Genomic DNA, 22,843 nt, shown 5'->3' with positions numbered 1-22,843 from the left:
GGCTCAAATATGGCCGTGGTTGGGCTGGTGCGTTAGGGGGCACATTGGGGGTAGTGGAGGGTTGTCCATGACATGCTTGTGCCATATGAGCACTGCCTTCCTTGGCACAAAGACCCACCGACTCTGTGAAGCATTTCAGTGCTGCCAGGGCAAGCCAATCAGGGGCAGTTTTGGCTTGGCATGTCACGACATGTTTCATGCCTTTTTTAAGAATAAATAAATAAATACAATTTATATTATATAGGTCTTTTTAAAATATATTTCATGTTATTGGTCAAAATTGTAGTTTGTAAATTGAGTAGTTAAACTACCAAAAATGACCCAAAAAGTAGATGAATTACTTGACGCAGCACAGAATATAATTGTAGTTAAGCTATGTAGTTCAACTACATGTAGTTTTAAGTCTCCCCAACACTGCACATGGACCTATACAAAACCTTACTGCAATTCCTTTTGCTAATTTACGTCATTCACTACACTGCCCCTCAAGTTAGCTAAATACTTAAAATAAATGTACAAAGAAAGGTTTAAACAGGATATAATTAAATGCAGATGGGTCACTTATATGGCAGACATACAGACCTCTGCAGGCAGGCTCAGTCTCGTTCCACTGGGGATTGTTGGAGATGATGCATTCAATGGTTACAGGTCCCTGCTCCAGAGTGTAGCCAGGGTCACAGGTAAACTCCACGACAGTTCCCACTGCCCAAGTGTTGTCGCTACTGGTCAGGTTACCGTATTTCACAAAAGGTTGGTAGCAGTGGCCCGCTGCAAAGGCTGTAGTACAAAGACATTTTCAGAGTTGGAAGAGACTCAGCTTGTACCCAAAAGCAAGTGAGACAAGTTTGCATCTTCATAAACTATTTGACAAGTGCCTGTACTGCCTTTTACATGTTGGTGAGTTGAGTGTAAAAACACACAGGTTATCAGTTTGTTTTCTTGCCTGATTCACTCATGGCAAGTGGAATAATTAGAAGAGATGCACCTACAGTCTTTCACTCCTCAATTGGCTTTTATTTACTTTATTCTGTGAAAGGTTTTTGTTCATTGCATTGTTTAATCCACAATGCACTGAGAATCCACATCAGGCCAAAGTTGATAACTGATGAAAAGCTATTGTTGGCTTTGGGCAATTACTGAGCTTAGGTCTGTTTATATCTGATCTGTTTTCATAATTAATGATTTCTGATGGAATCTAATGCCATTTTTTTCTCTGACAGTAATCAAGACCCTGCATGACCTTAACATGAAAACACCACATTATGATTTGCTGTACCTCACTAATAGCTCTTATGGTTACCTTGGTACCTGACAGCAATGCCAGTGGATGTGCCTGTAGCATCTGTGGTCAGCTCAATGAAGAGATGCCTGGATGTGCTGAGTAGCCCTTCATTGGGCAGATACTCCACCTCATATGAATCATACAGGGCAGCTGCATCTATGCTGTTACCATTCTTGATCAGCAGCCTAGAGGAAAGGCAACAGAGAGACATTTAGCAGGAACCTCCCTGATGATGAACTCTATACATGGGCTACTTTGGAATTTGTAAAATCATACCTGAAAACTATGTGTTTTACATTAAAGCTGCATAAAACATAATACTTTTGTATTACTAATTGATCATAGTACCATGTGTAATGTGAAAGAAGCTGCTCATAGAGATGGGACCCACAGAGAGCAATGACTGAGAATTATCACCAACTCTGCAACTTCACTGAGCTTTTATAACTCATTGTTGTGAATTCTCAGCAAACTCTGTACTTAAAAACATTGTTCCCAGCAGCAGCAAAAGCAGGTATCTTCAGTCACAAAATATGTGCCTACTTTAAAGCTGTAGTTTGTAAATATTTTGGGTTATATTTGCTAAAATTGCCATTATGGTCTGACAGTAGAACAAGATACAGGTCAGCTGTGTAAAAATCCACTGTCTGTGGCTCCACCCAGTGACTGTAATTTGATTTGCAAGAATATACTGCTCCCAGATCAACACAACCAATCAGGGCCAAGGAGAGTGTCTGAGAAGTGTTGATCACTCTCATGGTCTGCTGCTGGTAGCTCCCCTCCCTCATGCAGCGCATACTGGGCACACATGGGCGCAATGCCTGCTCATACCTGGTCAGATACTTTCAAACCCAAACTGTAACCAATGGCGGAGAACAGACAACGTCAACGGCAAGCCAGACAAGTAAGGATCCCTGCGTTATATATGTTTCATTCTATGTTTTAACCACAAGACTGTGGTGGCGGTGGTTACAGTAATACTTGCAATAACACATATATCTGTAAGATGTTGCCATTAAAAAGGCCAATCTACCTCATATAATCCCTTATTTTTAGTGAGCAGTTCTCTATTTGCTAATTCAGCTGTTCGTCAGTTATCACAGTCAACCAATCACGTTGCACTCCTAGCTGTCTGTCCCCACCCACCATTGCTGCCGTATGTCATCCTAATCATGGAGATACAGACGGACATTACAGACGTCAGTAGTGCTGAAAGTTTCTCAAAGTCTTGTGCGCGCATGAAAACAAACCACATGAGCCCTCTGGGGTCTGGGGTATAATTGGCTGTTTTCGACTATTTTTGAATTTGCCATCATATTTCGCCTTAACAACTGTTTATTTTGTCTTGTTTGGTGTCACTATTTTCAGTACAACCTCATGTGTGACTGTACAGTTATTTTTTTCGTTTTGACATACTGTATTAACACAATGGACCTAAAATCACAAAAAACCCGTAAAATGCAAGTAGGAAAAAGTTCGATTTTTTTACTGTGAAAACCACAAATATGTTTAACGAACCAATTTTATTCCTTAGAATGCAAATACAAATTGTTGTTTGCTAAAACTGTGCATAGGTTTTGGAAATCCACAAAGTTATATATAACTATTTACATTTAAATGCAGGCAATGCCTCAGGCTGAGGGCTCCCTCAGCTCCTTCCTGCCTGCTCCACATTCAGCAGTGTCCTCATTGTTTTGACTCACAAAACAAAAAAAACGACTACACTAAACACACTACACTAGACACTACATAACACACTAACTATACACGCCAAACACGCTATATGTCTCAAATCTCGCTATCTCTATCGCTGTCTCTATCACCGTCACTGTCGCTGTCACTCTTTTGCCACCGTCCCTCCCACAACTTCCCCCTGTTCCTCAGCAACAAAATCACGTGTTTTGCCAAATAATTTTGTGATTGGTTGGTGCGGTGCCTTTTTCCACCAATAGGCACATATTTTATTTTTTTTGCAAACACTTCCTGTTTGCGGACACTTTCTTTAGAAAAGCCAGTTTTTACCGTTACTTCCTACACCAAACGCGCAGCAAACGTGACAGCAATGTTCGCGAAAAAGCATGGCGGACATTATTTATCATAAGTCCGGTTAACTGAGACTCACAGAGGCTGCGCCTTACTGCTATGTCATCTTAAATCAGACGTGTGATTTGATCATGATTGTCGACTCCTTAGGGTTAAGGAAGGAGCCCCAGCACTGGATCACCAAGTTGATCATCAAAGACTTTGATGAGAAGTTATTTCACCCTGACCCAGAGCGAATATTCACTGAAGTTCGCTGGAAATATTGGGTCATCTGTAGCAACGAAGCTATACGACATCATCAGTGAGAGTGTGGTGACTATCGAAAATGGTGTGGAACCCCCCCAGAAGCGCCACATTTGGGTGGTTGCTGGGAAAGGGAGATCGGCTCCATCAAGCACGCACTACGGGTCACCCTAAGTGCTGAGTCAGAGAAGGAACAGATCCTGAGGATGGTCCTCACCGAGATTGAGAGGGTTCTCAACTCAAAACTGCTTGGTTATACCTCCTTAGACATCTCTGACCCGGACCCGGTAACCCCAAATTCTCCCCTGATGGGGTGGCCAGACGCGTCACTCCCACAGGTTGTGTATCCGGAGTCAGAAATTTTGAGTCGGCGGAGATGGAGGCACAGTCAGTTGCTGGCAGACCATTTCTGGAGACACTTTCTGAAGTACTACCTGCATGGTCTCCAAGCATGTCAGAAATCGCAGACAGATGCTCCAGATCTCTGGGTTGGCACCCAAGTCATGATTGTAGACCCACAGTTGCCCTGAGCACTTTGGCCGGTGGGATGGGTTTCACGAGTCCTCCCTGGATCAGATGACCAAGTCAGGACCATGACGGCGCAAGGTGGAGACCGCACTTAACCACGACCAATGGCCCGGATCATCCACCTCCCTGCACTGCCCGATTAGGATATTCCCTAATTATAGGACCTTTATGATGAGGTGCAGATTTCCATAAGAAATCTAGGGGTGGCTGATTCTACCTCATAGAATTCTTTATTTTTGGTTAGCAGTTCTCTATTTCTTAATTCAGCTGTCAGTCAGTTATTTACAGTCAACCAATCACGTTGCACTCCTTGCTGTCTGTTCCTGCCCACCATTGCTGCTGTATCTCATCCTAATCACGGAGACACAGATGGCCATTATAGACATCAGGAGTGCTGAAAGTTTCTCAAAGTGTTGTGCGTGCATGAAAACTAACCATATTAATGCACTTTGGAAACTACTGTGGGTGATTGTGTGTGGATATGCTGTAAATGGTGACAGCCTCTACAGTAAAAATTCTTAAAACCAACTTCAACTGCGTCTGTCTTTTACTGGACATCCCGCAGTGTGTTTGAATCCTGTACTAACCAGCATTAGTTTCAACGGGTGTGGGCTACATCAGTCAATTGTTCACTTCCAGTCAGTTAGCCCAGTGAGTTAGAAGCTGGCAAGGATGATGATGATGATGATGACAGATCAAAATGTCAGATGTTCTCAACATGAAACACAAGACAATTGTACTGATGGTGGCATCACAGCAAGCCTCTAAATTAAATTAAAAACAAATAGCTTGGACCAGACCATGGGTGAAAGCTAGCCAAATTTTGCACAAAGGTCTAGTCTCATGCCAGATCACCTCAGCTGTAAACTCAAGCCAATAGTCCTGATGGTTGCGCTACAGCCAGCGTCTAAAGTTCAAAACATTGAAAATTCATAACAAATCAACCTGCTAGAACTTCACACTTTCATCAAACTGTAGCCCCAATACTAAAGAAACTTATTTCTTTAAAACTTTAAACTTTAAAACTTTAAACTTAAATTATGAAGTCCATCACCCTGTTTTTTTTTGTTTAAACTGTAAAACCTATCTCCTTCCACAAATTTTGCTTACAGTGCATGAAAATGTTTGACTGTGAACACTACTGTAAACATATGCCTGCAAAGTGATAAATAAATCTTCAGTGTTCATGAAAAAAATGAACATTTTGTAGAGTCATGGTAGATGATGTTTGATGTTTTACCTACATTTTAAAAATAATTTAATTTTTTTTTACCTTTTTGAGAACATTTTGAAGTCTGCTCTCATGTGAATAATTTCAGTCAATGCAAGCAGCATTTTTAAGCATCAGTTATTCACTTATGGAGCAAATCAATCATTTTTAAAAACAAATTACCAACATTTCCATGCTGCAATATGTGCATTTTCAGATTTTTGTCTTGATAACTGATTTTTTTTACAGTGGTTTCAAATCTGTCTGCACAACAGTGAATGGCTTACTCAATTTGTGAAGCCACTGTTGCATTGCTACTTGCCAATTAGCTCACAGTGATAGATGACAGTTTTTGGTTCCCGAAGTTGTGAGTTCATGCGGTCCAAAATGAACATTGTTGTCAACTGTCTTGTCTTCCTATTCTCCTGTTTGTTGCTCAGAATTGCCTAAATTTGCCAAAAATAGCTTTGTGCTCATGGCTACTGGTTAGCAAAAGTGTCTTTAGTACACTCTGAAGTGGTTGAATTGGTTTAGAGAAATGATGTTGCTCATGCTTTGGAAAGGCAGTCTCATGCCAGATTACCTCAGGTGTAAACCCAAGCCAATAGTCCTGATGATACAAATATTTGGTGATTTAAATATGTGTATATATATATATATATATATATATATATATATATATATATAAACAGAGACGTGCCCACACATTTTAGCTTCTGAGCTACTTTCAAAATGACCAGGTCAAAATGATCTGCCTATATAAAAAATACTAAACAGCTAATTACTTATACATGCACTGAGTATACTTTATATAACACAATGCATAACTGATGTATAGAGAGTAATGTAATTGCTAAATAAAGAAAATACAGTAATAAAATTGACAGCAGTAATGCACATAGGTGACAAATAGCCATCAATACTGCACACGGTTTACACACCGGGAGTTGGTGATTTTCTCCATGATGTATTTGATTGACTGAAAAATGAACTCTCCCTGCGTGCATTCTTTCATGAGCAGTAATGTTAATAGCTCCTTTTCTTGAGTCATATCTGTAAACACCATTCGAATAAAAACACACAACTGGGCTGTATTATGTCTGTAGACTCATCTAACTCCAGTGAGATATGCTGTGAAACTGTACTTCTTGATAGCTGAAGAGCTTTGATTGATGATAATATTTCTATAATATGAAACAAGGAGTCAGCTGCCTCAACAAAGGCCTCTTTTATCCTCTTCGCACTTCACAACAAAGTGAAACAAACAAAACATAATAAATGGGGCACCTGTCAGTCTGCATGGAGGAAATTGCTCCGTCAGTATAAACAAACTTGAGTCTGGAGGTCCTGTGCACACAGTGGGGTGAAGTGACAGCTGAGGTCCAGGAGCTCCTGTGCTGCAAACCCAGACCCCGCCAGCAATGGCGGAGCAGCGACCATCCAACATCGCCGCGAGCCAGGGGAGAGACCACAGCGGCAGAAGAGAGCGACAAAGGAGCCATGCGGTGAATAACCCTGAGGTTGTGGTGGAGGGAGGACCAACGGAGCAATGATGGACATCAGGTGTTTATGTATTTATGTATATAAATAACTGTATGCATGTTCTACATTTTTATTCGGTTTGTTTGTTTGTTCACAAATGAATCACCTTGAGCCTTGATCTCTCTCAAAGGGGGAAGGTCTCTGATGTCACAGGCAAAAACTTTACATCTTTCATACTAAATCTCTTCTGTCTTCATTGTTTTGGTTCTTCTTTATTTTTTTCTAATGAGTAAAATGAGTTTCCCCGCGTGTCTTATGCTCCATGCTATTTATGAATGAACGGGATATGAATGAATAAGATGTACACTATATATTCACCAGATGGTGTTGCACAGATCCATAGATGAGAATCATGTTACAAAATGGTAACTATTATATTTACATTTTTACATTTCCAGATTGTGTTAACCATCAATAAACCTGTTCATTAAACTAATATTGTTCCAGCATTAAACTCAGCACTTTGAGATACTACTAAGAGCAAACCCTGGACCATGAGAGACTGGCTCATAAAAGGGCTGGTGGGTGAACAAATATCTGACCAGTGAAATCAGGTAATAAATTATTAAACTAGCTTCTTCTTAGGTTCTTTACTGCTTTGGTCTTGTTTCTTGAGCAAACAGGATGGTACCCTGTCCTTCTTCACTCTGCTGACATTGCATTAATGCAACCTCTTTATTTTGAGATAAAATCTATAATTGGTAATGATCTCTCATTGAACAGGAAGGTACACAACTACAGCACTGTAGATCAGCATTTTTGAGCATCAGCATGATGTTTCTCTATACATAGCTGAGAAACCTGGAGGTTTGTTTACAACCTTCCTGAATGTGTTTCCACAGTGTTATTATTGGTAATAGAAATGATGGCCACAACTATGGAAATAAGATCCATATTGAAATAGAGAAAAAAATGGCTTATCCTAAATAATCCTTTTACACCCTATAGAAGTAGGGTGATCCAGATTTCTACTCATGTCACCCAGCTAATTATCTCATGTCTTCTCATGTCATCTGCAATTGGGAGGTCTATTTCAGCAGTAAGATTATCTGTACTGTGCCCAAGCACATTTGAGCCCCCAAATCCAGTTTCGGACTCAGGGGCGGAGCTATAGCTGGGCCTGGTGTGCAGATTGACAGATTGCCCACCCAGTGAGATTCAGGAAAACTAAAAAAACCAAAACCAAACTAGAACTGCAAGCAGTTATGAACGGGGGCAAAGCCCCCCTGCATGACTCGGACCCCATGCACCGCAGAGTCCACGGAAGTTTGCCCCCAAGGATGACGGGCTCGGGGCAAAAGTGAGGACACAGGCCAATGTCTAAGCCATTGTATTCACTGTAATGGGAAGTGCACTGGAAGTGCAAAAGGCTGAATGTGTGCTGATTTGGATTTGTTGTACTAAGCCACGCCCACACTGACCAGTCATGACCACCTTCATCCCTCATCCCTTCCCAGTCTCATGGCAACTAAGAACCTCAAATTTGGTGGTAATAGCACTAAGTTTGACCAAGATATAAATCAGTTTACATTTTTATAGGTAGCTACAGAAATGTGTTTGTAATAATTTGCGCAATTTTAGAGCAAAATTCTTTTGACAACTTTAGATCAGGTCCAGCTGAAGAGTGTACATGTCAAGCTTCACGCAGATTGGACAAAATCCCGAGGAGGAGTTCGAAAAAGTAGGTTTTCTAGTTTTTGCGAAAAAAACTTTAAGGGTTCCTAGCAATGCTGGTCCTTGGTATGCAAGCATACGCGTTGCCTCGGCCCCTCGGACTTGGCCCTCTAATTAAAATAGGCCTATATTTTTATAAAAACAAACTTCATCTTTAAAGTGATTGACCGATTTCAATCAATCACAGCTCAGATTATGATGAAATAGTCAATGCTTTTAACACAAAGCCCAGAGGACTCTGCCTTGTGTAAAAACTGCCGGTAAGAAGTTGTGATTGCTGCTGTGTACATACCCCAAATAATAGCCGGGCTGTTTATTTGTTTCAGTCACTTAACAGGCCAGGCATTTATTTGGGACAGGTGTTTAAGTCCTTCCTCTCAAAAATCTGAGATGAAAACATCACAAACTTCACCAGCTTTGCTGTCACTCATGGTGGGGTACATTTGTTTTGCCATCATCCTGATCATTTTGCGGGACACTCTCTCGTGGCGTGCCCGTTTGCTGATAACCCATCTCTGCATGTTTATCTCCAGCTCCTCGCTAGCCTTCTTCCTCCCTCCACCAGGCAGCCTGGCCCTGTTGCTGTCCTCCTCGGAAAGACGCTGAAGCTCAGTTTGATTTTTTCGTCAATCTCTCACTCTCTTGGTGTCGACAGAGAAATATCTAGTGGCTGCTTCGCCCGAGTTTTCCTCTGCATATTTTAAGACAGACAGTTAGAATTTCAAGTTGTACTTTTTATTATTATGCTGCACCAGAGCCATGCCGACCATCAATGTGATATTGACTGACACAAAGCAGCACAATACGTGAAAAAGGCGAAGAAGAAAAATGTGCAGTGTCAGTGGGCACATCTTCTTCCTTGATTTAAAAAAAAAAAAGAAAGAAAGAAAGAAACTTAGACCCGGCACTGATTTGGAACCAACGGTTATTTACCAAAGTACACACCTGCACCTAGCGTTTAAAGGGGACCCGGCGGTTAATTGAAACCAAGCTATTATTTGGTCATTTATGGTATTCAATTTGTCAGACATTTAAATACCTGTGCACTGATTGTGCACACTGATCTGTCCAAGGTGCTTAACCCATGTCTGCAGCAGAGCAGCTCTCTGTCTCCGAACAGTGGTGTAAAGTTTTGTGTGTTATGATTATTGTTTCCGTAAGGAAGCTCTGAGCTTAAACTTATTCAATACCTGTGCTGATTGTGTGCACTGGACTGTCCAAGGTGCTTAACCCAGAGCAGCGCCTGCTCTCTGTTTCCCATATACAGTAGTGTGAAGTTTTGTGCTATTAACCTCAGTAAACAGAGAAAAACACGTCTCTTGTCTCGTTGTACAGCAGCAAAACAATAAAGCTTCATCAAATAGCCTACATAAACTCGATCCCTCTTGTGTCTCCCTCTCTTTCCCCTTTGGGACTGAACAGTTAAATTTAACAGAACAGAGGTCCAGTTGTGGAGTAGCGGTCTCTACTGTATATCCACTCATAGGTATGTTATTTGTACCATGGGCTAATTTACAGTGGCCCGGCAGATTTTATTATAGCCTATCATAAATCATTTACATACATCTCATCCCAGATTAAAAATAATCAGGCCCGTCCTGATTTTTCCAGGCCTATCCATTAGCTACGTTCTGGCTCTGCCACTGTTCGGACTCCACAATTTATCCCTTCAGCAAATAGCAGGGAGTCAGGGGGAGTCAGCCAGTGCCACCCACTATGAGTTTCAAACCTAATCTGTTTGGTGTGTTTCATTCAAACTATGTTGTGCTTAGTTCAGTCATTTAAACCAGTGTAAAAGCTGTCTGTCTAACTCTGATGCTGACAGCTAGACCAGGATCTCAGAGAGCGCTTCCAAGTGAAATCTGTGGCTGTTTCTTTATAATGTGAAAGCAAAACAGACTACTACAGGACTTTTGATAGTAGACATGTGATTTTGGCATACATTCAAAAGCATAGCTAGATTAAATTAATCTGCAGACAGTGAAATGTTGGGGAAGTGATATTCCGATGTGTTTTTATAACAAACGTCTTGCTCTACATGTCCCCCTGTGCACCAGCAGGCCCAACAATGGCAAACGGTAATTTGTATTCTGGTATTTTAGTGTTGGTAATTAGCTGGAAAACAATAACAAGAGAAAGAATGACAGTAGTACCTATAATGTCCCTTTGCGCATGCATATGTAAAAAGGTGTGAAAATATTTGTGTGTGTGTGTGTGTGTGTGCGCACAATTTATGATATGATTTATGACCCTCTGATTGATTTATGACCCTCTGATTGTGTATTCTCAGACCTCCTCTCAACACCCCATCTCATGTGAACTGGGGTGTGATTGAGGTGTTGTGGCTATTTCTTAGGTACTTGTCACCGTTTTGTCAGACAGGAAAACCTTTCATTCTGTTTGTGTGTGATCTCAAGCCCCCCACAGTATCTCTGTTCACTGTGAACTGTTCTTGGAGGGGGTGTTTGTGTGGTTGTATGAGTGTGCTCGTGTGAGTGGGTTTTTCAGGGGGGATTCTTGGTTGTTTGTCACATCCTTTCCAAAAAAAAAAGGGGGGGGGGGGGCTTCACACAATGTCTGTGAGGTTCAAAGACAGATAGTTGATAGAAAGCCCCAAATGGTAGATCGTTCACACTGTCCACGCTGGCCTTTGACCGTGGCCTTGTCGGGAGCCGATGAGCCTCTGTGTACTGCGCATATGTATCAGGCCACACCAAGAGCATCCTATTTACATGGTGAAGAGCGAAAAAAAAACTTTACCAGGCTATGTGACCCACTAAGCATGTATGATTTCATATCTTTTGTAGACACACTCTGTTGAGTGTGTGTGTGTGTGTGTGTGTGTGTGTGTGTGTGTGTGTGTGTGTGTGTGTGTGTTTTATATACAGAGATTTTGGGTTACATGGCTCTGTGTACCAATATTATCGTTTGATATTTTGCTGTTCCTCTGTAATGGTCGATATAGGAAACTCATCCCTACTGATCTAAGTTAAAGTAAGAGGCCGTGTTAGGTATGTATAATTATCCCCATTTTCAGTCTTGTCTCGATTCCTTAACAGTGTGGATGTCTATCATTAAAGATCTTCATTAGATTAACCAGCCATAGATGAATCAGGGGAGGATTTTTTTGGACATGTAGCCAGGTAGCCCAGCCGTTGGCTAATTCAGGAGTTGATTGTATGATGAGTAGTTTTAATAATTGTTTTTAATCAGTAAATGACATATTTACAAGGTAGTTAACAAATTTCTGCCATGCTAGATGCAACCCTACGTGAGCATTTAAGGCTTATAAAGCATGCATTAATAGATCCTAGCGGTGTTTGGTATCTATGTAAAGCACTTTTTACATATATATGGATGTTTTAATTGATTAATTCTGTTTTCATACAAATTACCAGGGCAGAATTGTTAAGTTAAAGAATGTAGTTTAACTTTTATATAAAGTTTTGTTTGTTTGTTGTTAACACCTGGGGGTGGACAAGGGTCCTGCTTAGGAGGGGTGTGGTTAGCTGAGTCTTGATATAGCTAGCTGTGAAGAATAGCTAGCTTTTTCTCCTGCTCTACTAATGTCTCGTTGTGCGGCGTTAAGGCTAGTAGGTTTGTATTGGCTTTGTCTTAAAGTTTTTTGTTTCACTCGCTATTTCTACCTGTTTCCAGATTTCAATTCTTTTGGAAAAGAACATTTTCAACCAAAACACCAATGGAATCTCCGAATAGTGAGTTCTTAATATATCATCATTCTATTCCTAATAAGACTGTTGTAATGGTTCCGTTAATTGTAGGATAATATTTGCATACTGTTTTAAAGGTTTTGTTTGTTAGGTCACTCGGTGGTTACTGTGTTGGCTGATGGTGAAAACTCAACCGCTAACGACCAAGGTATGTGTTTATCATAGGTTTCTTTTCTTTTCTTTATTTATTTCTTATTATATTTTTTCAAATTTTTTTTGTATTAAAACTCATTTTCTTACTTTTTCTGAAGCTCTGACTGTTGGAGGTGGGGGTTCATCTCTACAAGTCACGAGTGATCGGCAGCTGCTCGATGGTTACTCAAATGGTGTCTTTTCACTTTTTGTTATAATTTATTCAGTCTAACATGTGTTTTAAAATACTTGCTTTATCCTCTTTTGTATAGTTTTCCAGGGAGAAACACAACCTCCTGGTGAAATCCTCAGGGCAACGCAAAAAAAACTTTTATTAGTAGACATAGCATGTGTTATTGTTGTCATTATCATTATTATACTATGATTATTGTTACTAATTTGAGTTTATTTATTTATTTATTTTTCCCTTCTCTAACTTATCATCGCAGGTTGGTGAACAGCACATTACATCCACCAGGTGCACCCTCAAGAGAAGAGACCGGGACAGGGATCGATCTTGTGGCTCTGCATAGAGAAGTGGATGAGGCAGTGCTGACGCTCTTGCAACTTGCCACAACACTATGTGATGAGGTCCATCCAGCCCCCGCATTTGTGATTGCATCTTCTCAAACAGGTGTTGTAGAAAACGCTGTTTCTGACAGTGCTATTGCCAATGTAACCCCTCGGTCCAGTACATGATCATATGTCAACAGATTTATTGCCAGTTCTGTCTGTTCAAATAGAGAGTCAGGACACGACCAGCGGTATACAGCTGTCAGCGTCAGTGGGTCCTAACAGTGGTGTGATTGGTGTGTCCAACACACCTCTGGTTTGTTTACAATTAGATGATTCTCTGGCTTTATCAGACGTGTTTGATGACCATCGAAATACTAATCAGGATCCCTCGTCAGAGCATTTTACCTCCCTAGAGGGTTTTGATCTGCCTGAATTAAGTAGTTGTCATGGACTAGAGCTAGACATCAGCAGTCTTGGTCTAGCTGTACAACTTGACGCAGAGACACAGACACCACTTAATCTCCCACCCTCTGTGGATAACAGAGTTGACTGGTTGGCTATAGTGGTCAATAGTGAATTTACAGAATTAAAACAGCGATACATAGCTTTGGAAAAATCTGCGAGTGAAAATAGAATCTTGTTAAAAAAACAAAATCAAAAGTTAATCAAAATCGTACAACAACTAGGTAGTTCTACAGCGCAGTATAAAGAGGACCTTGCAGCTGTGAGGCAACTGTTGGGGGAGCAGGCGGCTTGTAACACCTCCATTTCAATTTTGCTCGAAACACTGGTGCAGAGGCTTCTGAATTAGGTTTTTGCTGTGTCTCTCCTTATCAGATATTATTAATCGACATGCCTCCTTTTGAATAAAAATTCAAACTTATAGACGATGTATAGACTGTTGATGATTGGAACTCTGATGATGAGAGAGCTGTACCTATTACTACCGAGGGCGCTCAGGGCAGGTATATCCGGTTTGCGCAAAAAAAATGGCTTGCCTCTTGGTGATAACGTGGCTGGCAATGTCGACACATTGTCTAGATGGGCTAGAGTTAGGGCCAGGCGAGTCGAAGCCTTGACAAGGCGTGTGACCCATATTGCTCTGACCCGAGGACGTACTGCTGGTACTGTTGCTAATGATGCTAGTTTTACCTATGCTGCTGATGGATGTGGTAATACGACCTGTGAGGATGAAGGTGTTGCTGCATCTGTTCGTGCTGATGTGACCGGGGCTGGTGAAAGTGCTTATGCTAGTGTTTGTGCTGATGTGGTCTGTGCTGATGAAAATGCTTCTGATAATGTTTGTGTTGATGATGGTAATGGCTTTATTATTGAGATATCTGATGATGATAACATGGTTAGTGCCGTGAATATTACCCCAGTGAATGTTGATGTGGATGCTGATGCCGTTATCGTGATAGACGGCGATGATGTTGATTTTTGTTCCGGTAGTGCAGGGTTTGATACTGCTAACACTGCTGATTCAGCACCTGTTTCTGTTCAGCTTGACACAGCTATGATGCAGAGTCCTGTAGAGCCACGCAGTGTTGGTGAGTCTGGTTCTATAAATCAGATAGGCGGCGGCAGTGGTGATAGAGAAGTAGAACAGAAAGCAATGCCCACATGTGGCTCGATGTCTGTTTCTGATGACGATGCTGATGCTGCTGCTGATGATGATGATGATGATTCTGGTGAGGCAAGACCACCAATACAAGTCCACGATATACCTAATTTTAATGCGTTTGAGCTGCGCCAGCGTCTCGATTTCAGAGACATTAGTCTCAATCACCCCGGGCTAGTCCCGATGAGAATCAGAGAAAGGTTGCCAATGACGTGCAAGCTATTTTAAACTCTGACAATCAATACAATGCAGATTTGTTTCTGGAAGAGATTTTGCAAGTTTTGCAGAGTAATGACACGTCCATGTCCAATGACGAATCAGAGTTTATTGTCATAATTAATATAATTTGGTAATAATTTGTGCTTCAGTCTCTGTCTCGCGCGTTTTAAGAAAAAACAAAAAGCAGAAGACGAGAAACAAAAAGAAGAAAAAGAGGGAGAAAAATCAACAAACAGTGCATGAACAATCACTGAATGAGCAAACATATGCAGAAAACGTTCATCTAAAAATTAGGGGTAATCTTACAAGCTGCTTGTCCTTTAATAAAGTAGCGGCATTTAAAAGGGAGATAAAAGCAAAAATCATAGTATTCCATCACACAGCCGGTCGCAAACGTCTGGCGTGTTACAAAACACATGATGAGATCAGCAAACATACTGTCTGGTTATGTTTTGGTCGGGTGTCTGTGACAGGCGTCTGTAAAACATACATTGCATCTGAGTTTACAGCTATGACTCAAGACTGCCTCATATGTTTCGTAACACTAATTACACACGTATGCTGAGCCAGAAGGATCCTGCCGGGTTTTCTATCAAATAATAGTGATTATCCCGTAAGTATAACCAGACAGTATGTTTGCTGATCTCATCATGTGTTTTGTAACACGCCAGACGTTTGCGACCGGCTGTGTGATGGAATACTATGATTTTTGCTTTTATCTCCCTTTTAAATGCCGCTACTTTATTAAAGGACAAGCAGCTTGTAAGATTACCCCTAATTTTTAGATGAATGTTTTCTGCATATGTTTGCTCATTCAGTGATTGTTCATGCACTGTTTGATGATTTTTCTCCCTCTTTTTCTTCTTTTTGTTTCTCATCTTCTGCTTTTTGTTTTTTCTTAAAACGCGCAAGACAGAGACTGAAGCACAAATTATTACCAAATTATATTAATTATGACAATAAACTCTGATTCGTCATTGGACATGGACGTGTCATTACTCTGCAAAACTTGCAAAATCTCTTCCAGAAACAAATCTGCATTGTATTGATTGTCAGAGTTTAAAATAGCTTGCACGTCATTGGCAACCTTTCTCTGATTCTCATCGGGACTAGCCCGGGGTGATTGAGACTAATGTCTCTGAAATCGAGACGCTGGCGCAGCTCAAACGCATTAAAATTAGGTATATCGCGGACTTGTATTGGTGGTCTTGCCTCACCAGAATCATCATCATCATCATCATCAGCAGCAGCAGCATCGTCATCAGAAACAGACATCGAGCCACACGTGGGCATTGCTTTCTGTTCTACTTCTCTATCACCACTGCCGCCGCCTATCTGATTTATAGAACCAGACTCACCAACACTGCATGGCTCTACAGGACTCTGCATCATAGCTGTGTCAAGCTGAACAGAAACAGGTGCTGAATCAGCAGTGTTAGCAGTATCAAACCCTGCACTACCGGAACAAAAATCAACATCATCGCCGTCTATCACGATAACGGCATCAGCATCCACATCAACATTCACTGGGGTAATATTCACGGCACTAACCATGTTATCATCATCAGATATCTCAATAATAAAGCCATTACCATCATCAACACAAACATTATCAGAAGCATTTTCATCAGCACAGACCACATCAGCACAAACACTAGCACAAGCACTTTCACCAGCCCCGGTCACATCAGCACGAACAGATGCAGCAACACCTTCATCCTCACAGGTCATATTACCACATCCATCAGCAGCATAGGTAAAACTAGCATCATTAGCAACAGTACCAGCAGTACGTCCTCGGGTCAGAGCAATATGGGTCACACGCCTTGTCAAGGCTTTGACTCGCCTGGCCCTAACTCTAGCCCATCTAGACAATGTGTGACATTGCCAGCCACGTTATCACCAAGAGGCAAGCCAATTTTTTTGCGCAAACCGGATATACCTGCCCTGAGCGCCCTCGGTAGTAATAGGTACAGCTCTCTCATCATCAGAGTTCCAATCATCAACAGTCTATACATCGTCTATAAGTTTGAATTTTTATTCAAAAGGAGGCATGTCGATTAATAATATCTGATGAGGAGAGACACAGCAAAAACCTAATTCAGAAGCCTCTGCACCAGTGTTTCGAGCAAAATTGAAATGGAGGTGTTACAAGCCGCCTGCTCCCCCAACAGTTGCCTCACAGCTGCAAGGTCCTCTTTATACTGTGCTGTAGAACTACCTAGTTGTTGTAAAATTTCGATTAACTTTTGATTTTGTTTTTTTAACAAGATTCTATTTTCACTTGCAGATTTTTCCAAAGCTATGTATCGCTCTTTTAATTCTGTAAATTCACTATTGACCACTATAGCCAACCAAACAATAACACATGCTATGTCTACTAATATAGGTTCCTGAAAATAGTTATTACACACCCTGTATGCTTGTCAGTCTGGATAGTCTTATTCCCATGGCGTTTTTGACACAATAATGACTTCGTTCCAAAGGCTTTCACGCAAGCTGGGGTCCTGGATTTTATATGACATGGTTGGAAATCTACATCCAACATAATAACAGAGAGTATTCACTACTGCAAACCCACCGGCATGTTGATAATTTTTATTCAAGTATAAACCAGATGCCTCACCGTCAAGGTCTTCTTGGTCCTCCACATTAGTTCTCTGTTTCCAAAAAGTTATCCGATCATCAAGTTTTTTTTGCGCTGCCCTGAGGATTTCACCAGGAGGTTGTGTTTCTCCCTGGAAAACTATACAAAAGAGGATAAAGCAAGTATTTTAAAACACATGTTAGACTGAATAAATTATAACAAAAAGTGAAAAGACACCATTTGAGTAACCATCGAGCAGCTGCCGATCACTCGTGACTTGTAGAGATGATCCCCCACCTTCAACAGTCAGAGCTTCAGAAAAAGTAAGAAAATGAGTTTTAATACAAAAAAAAATTGAAAAAATATAATAAGAAATATATAAAGAAAAGAAAAGAAACCTATGATAAACACATACCTTGGTCGTCAGCGGTTGAGTTTTCACCATCAGCCAACACAGTAACCACCGAGTGACCTAACAAACAAAACCTTTAAAACAGTATGCAAATATTATCCTACAATTAACGGAACCATTACAACAGTCTTATTAGGAATAGAATGATGATATATTAAGAACTCACTATTCAGAGATTCCATTGGTGTTTTGGTTGAAAATGTTCTTTTCCAAAATAATTGAAATCTGGAAACAGGTAGAAATAGCGAGTGAAACAAAAAACTTTAAGACAAAGCCAATACAAACCTACTAGCCTTAACGCCACACAACGAGACATTAGTAGAGCAGGAGAAAAAGCTAGCTATTCTTCACAGCTAGCTATATCAAGACTCAGCTAACCACACCCCTCCTAAGCAGGACCCTTGTCCACCCCCAGGTGTTAACAAAAGGGCGAGTCATTAGACAAGTTAATTTTATATAAAAGTTAAACTACATTCTTTAACTTAACAATTCTGCCCTGGTAATTTGTATGGAAACAGAATTAATCAATTAAAACATCCATATATATGTAAAAAGTGCTTTACATAGATACCAAACACCGCTAGGATCTATTAATGCATGCTTTATAAGCCTTAAATGCTCACGTAGGGTTGCATCTAGCATGGCAGAAATTTGCTAACTACCTTGTAAATATGTCATTTACTGATTAAAAACAATTATTAAAACTACTCATCATACAATCAACTCCTGAATTAGCCAACGGCTGGGCTACCTGGCTACATGTCCAAAAAAAATCCTCCCCTGATTCATCTATGGCTGGTTAATCTAATGAAGATCTTTAATGATAGACATCCACACTGTTAAGGAATTGAGACAAGACTGAAAATGGGGATAATTATACATACCTAACACGGCCTCTTACTTTAACTTAGATCAGTAGGGATGAGTTTCCTATATCGACCATTACAGAGGAATAGCAAAATACCGAACAATGATATTGGTACACAGAGCCATGTAACCCAAAACCTCTGTATATAACACGCTCAACAGAGTGTGTCTACAAAAGATATGAAATCATACATGCTTAGTGGGTCACGTAGCCTGGTAAAGTTTTTTTTTCGCTCTTCACCATGTAAATAGGATGCTCTTGGTGTGGCCTGATACATATGCGCAGCACATAGAGGCTCATCGGCTCCCGACAAGGCCACGGTCAAAGGCCAGCGTGGACAGTGTGAACGATCTACCATTTGGGGCTTTCTATCAACTATCTGTCTTTGAACCTCACAGACATTGTGTGAAGCCCCCCCCCCTTTTCTTTTGGAAAGGATGTGACAAACAACCAAGAATCCCCCCTGAAAAACCCACTCACACAAGCACACTCATACAACCACACAACACCCCCTCCAAGAACAGTTCACAGTGAACAGAGATACTGTGGGGGGCTTGAGATCACACACAAACAGAATGAAAGGTTTTCCTGTCTGACAAAACGGTGACAAGCACCTAAGAAATAGCCACAACACCTCAATCACACCCCAGTTCACATGAGATGGGGTGTTGAGAGGAGGTCTGAGAATACACAATCAGAGGGTCATAAATCAATCAGAGGGTCATAAATCATATCATAAATTGTGCACACACACACACACACACACACACACACACACACACACACATTTTCACACCTTTTACACGTGCACGCGCAAAGGGACATTATAGGTACTACTAATGACACTGTCAGAGCAGAGTGTTCCAGGGGCTGGGATTTACAGATTTGGCCTATACCACAAAAAGAACATGTTTATAACTTTATTCACTGATTTAGATGAAAATTGATAATTTATGGAGAAAATATTTCTTGGTTTTCCCTCTCATGTCTGACAGCTGCTCTCCCTCAATTCTGTGGATGTCTTTGTCGCTGCAACAATTGCTTACTGCTGCTAACTAACAGCCCCTTAATGACCACCTGAACACTGGGGCTATATGCAGCCTTCAGAGCGATGATGGCCAGTTCCTGTAAGGATCCATGCTACCTGCTGCTAGATGATTTTGTCAGTCAGATGTGTTGCCACCTGCTGAACCCCAAACTGCTCCTGATGTACTGGACTATGAATGTATGTATGCATTACTGTAAGTCACTTTGGACAAAAGCATTAATGTAAACCTTGAGAGTTGTTAAAACTATTCATTAAGCCCAATGTGAAAAAAAGTAATCCATCAAAGACATGTAGATGATTTCTCATAATATTCATTTGATCTAGCTTAGAACTTATATTTAATTGAAGTTGAACATATGAAATGACAAAACAGCAGATGGCTTTTAACAAGGGGATCTTGTCTTTGGAAAGCTAGTTGACCTCTGCTCATTACACAACCACCTATAACACTTGTGCCAGAACTCTTCTGCATCTTATTACTCCCTTTTCCTCAGAGCTTTCTAGATTTCTCTTCACATCTGAGGTCATATTTATAGGACAAGTGTGAGAGAAGCCAGAGCAGCTATCGGCTGATATGAAAAATTGATCATTCAGCTAATTTTCCCCCTGTGGTGCTTCCGTTCAGTGCTCTGTAATGAGAGCCCCATATTGCAAAAATGACACTCTACTGTCACTGCAATGAGCGGCACTGACAGCCGGTTGTTATCCCGTGGAGTCCTCAGAAATTATATTCTTACAGTGACAAGTAGAAGGTACACGAGAGGCCTAATAATTGAACATAACTGAAGTAAAAGGCACAAGACAAAGTTCATATATCATGATTAACAGAACACAAACCATTAGACAGTAGTAACACTGACCTCTAACTATGTATGTATCTATGCTTGCTTGACAAAATCAAATGTGATCAATTTAGACTGCTTTCATTTAGATAAAGAAGGGAATATAATATAATATAATATAATATAATATAATATAATATAATATAATATAATATAATATAATATAATATAATATAATATAATATAATATAATATAATATAATAATATAATATAATATAATATAATATAATATAATATAATATAATATGGGGGTGACTAGTCGAGAGAGCAGGTCGACTAGTGATCAGAAGGTCGCTGGTCATCAGTTAGGTATACATGTGCATTACTGTGTGAGTGTATTCAGGGCATTCCAGAAAAAGGCAGCTAGGCTCCCAGATTAGAGAAAGGTCAAAAAAACTGTATGTATGTATGCATTCAGTGGTCACTAATATGCACTGGGTATATCCTTAAGACAAATGTTTATATATTTTAAATACTTTTAATCCTGCATTTTATGTTTATGAGCAAACAGTCTTCTTCTTCCCCATAGTTGGCCTGTCTGGGATCCCTAACTTATTCCCACTTTTCTACAGAGTTTGTGCAGTCACTAGCCCCTTTCACACAGAGAAGCTGCATTATCGCCGCAGCAACGGTTCGCTAATTCTCCGCCATTGGTCGTTCACACAGAGCCAAGCAGTGCTGGCATAAAGGCGAACCGGCTCCTAAAGAGGCGTGACAGTACACGTCATGATGATGACATCTGTGTGTTTTCAAGGTCTCGTCTTAATCTAAAAATTGGTGCAGGATTCCTGCATCCAAACGGCAGTGTGAACGGGGCTACTGAGGAAGTCTGGGGCACTACAGCCGACCGCACAGAATGGAGAATAATACGGGACCCCCCTAAAATACCACATTTAACAGACATGTAATTTGTCAGGTGAGGTGTGTCCTAGTGACCACAATGACTGGGGATCGTGAAGTAACCAGTGGAACAATAACTAAAGTTTAACTGTGAATGTTGCTATGTGCCAGAACAGAAAAAAAAGTCCTGTAATGGCCATGCCAGGGTAATGTCTCTGGTTAAAAAATATCACAGGGGGCTGAAATATAAACTTAAATGTATATGACACATTTTAAAGTCATGTTTAAACCTAGTCTAGTCTACCCTTGTAGATGGATGGGTTAGAGTTTCTGTGGAGCACCACACATTCTTCCCTCAGGTTAATTTTTTTCTAAATCTCAAAGTTTGATTAGAAAGGGGTGTCCATCGTCTTCTGTGCAAACAGGGATCCCTATTCACCAGAGCAGTGGTGGTCCAAGCTTGCATGCTGCATAGGGGGAACCTCATCTTCAACGAAGGTGCAGACGTCAGTGAAGGTGGAGGGGGCCATGCCCTCATGAGCAAGTAGACGTGCCTTTACAAAACAGCGGGTGCCCAGCTGCCAACATGGCAACATGGCTTAATTGACTTGACATGTAAATGAGCAATACAAAAAAACGGATGAAATGAATGCAAACAAATCTAAGGCAGCCAATACAGATTTTTTGCAGTCACTCATGTCGCCCCTCCACAAATGCTTCCTATAATGCCCATATGAAGAATTGCCCCACTTGCCAGTCTGGCTGGCACCATTCAAAGACTTTTCCACAATGGGCTCATACTACCCAGATGAAACCGTTATGTGCAGACATTAGAGGGAGTATTTGCTCACAAGTCCGGCATAACATTTGGTGCCAGACAAGCCCTGCATGGAGACAACTCCCATTGTGTGTGTCCTGATAGACCTAAGAGAAGGTCTGCGGCAGATGGGATCAGTGCTCCCCATCTTCAATCTCTCTCCTAAAACACTAGGTGTTCTCAGAGAGCAGATAAGTGTTCAGTCCCAGGGAACCTAGGGGTTACTCCATCTTCTATCCCTTTCATTAAATGCTGGGTATTAAAGAGCTGGCCTACTATACAGTGAGAACACAAGGACTTTGTCCAATACAGGACAAGCCTGCCAACAAACTGCGTCCAAGGGCGGGACAAGAGACAGAGGCCAATGACAGATTCATTCAGAGTGGTATAGTAAGACTGAATATTAGGCAACAAATTAAATTGATAACCCTCAAGGGCATGGAGGTGCAGCTGGTGGACAAGGCAATAACAGCGTACAGTTTGAGTGACTTGCTGGTATGGGTGGAACTTACGCCAGTGAAGTAGACACATACACATCACCACTTCTCACAAACCACAATACAATTTGCATAACCCCTAACAGTATTAGATGTAAAAGGATAAACACAGAGAACAACAAAACACTCATTCCTGATTTCATGAAATCGTCCAGTTAGTGTAATATACTATATGTATTGTATAGATAGG

General features: G+C 40.9%; 1 protein-coding gene across 5 annotated transcripts in view; it reads right to left on the bottom strand.

Annotated features, from left to right (window-relative positions):
* Nucleotides 1-22,843, bottom strand: part of sez6b (seizure related 6 homolog b) — a 270,502-nt gene that overhangs the window by 60,574 nt on the left and 187,085 nt on the right. For all 5 annotated transcript variants that reach the window (XR_005072165.1, XR_005072166.1, XM_037084349.1 and 2 more), the window contains 2 exons: nt 1,301-1,467; nt 583-777 (listed from right to left, as the gene is read on the bottom strand). Coding sequence is in view for 3 of the 5 variants with exons in the window: in XM_037084349.1 (XP_036940244.1) it covers nt 583-777; nt 1,301-1,467 (362 nt within the window). In the remaining 2 variants the exon portion in view is untranslated. The remainder of the gene's footprint in view (nt 1-582; nt 778-1,300; nt 1,468-22,843) is intronic.

Source organism: Acanthopagrus latus, chromosome 2, assembly GCF_904848185.1.
Source record: "Acanthopagrus latus isolate v.2019 chromosome 2, fAcaLat1.1, whole genome shotgun sequence".
Taxonomy (NCBI): Eukaryota; Metazoa; Chordata; class Actinopteri; order Spariformes; family Sparidae; genus Acanthopagrus; species Acanthopagrus latus.
The sequence above is the reverse complement of the archived record's forward strand: the minus strand, read 5'-3'. Positions and strand labels throughout refer to the sequence as shown.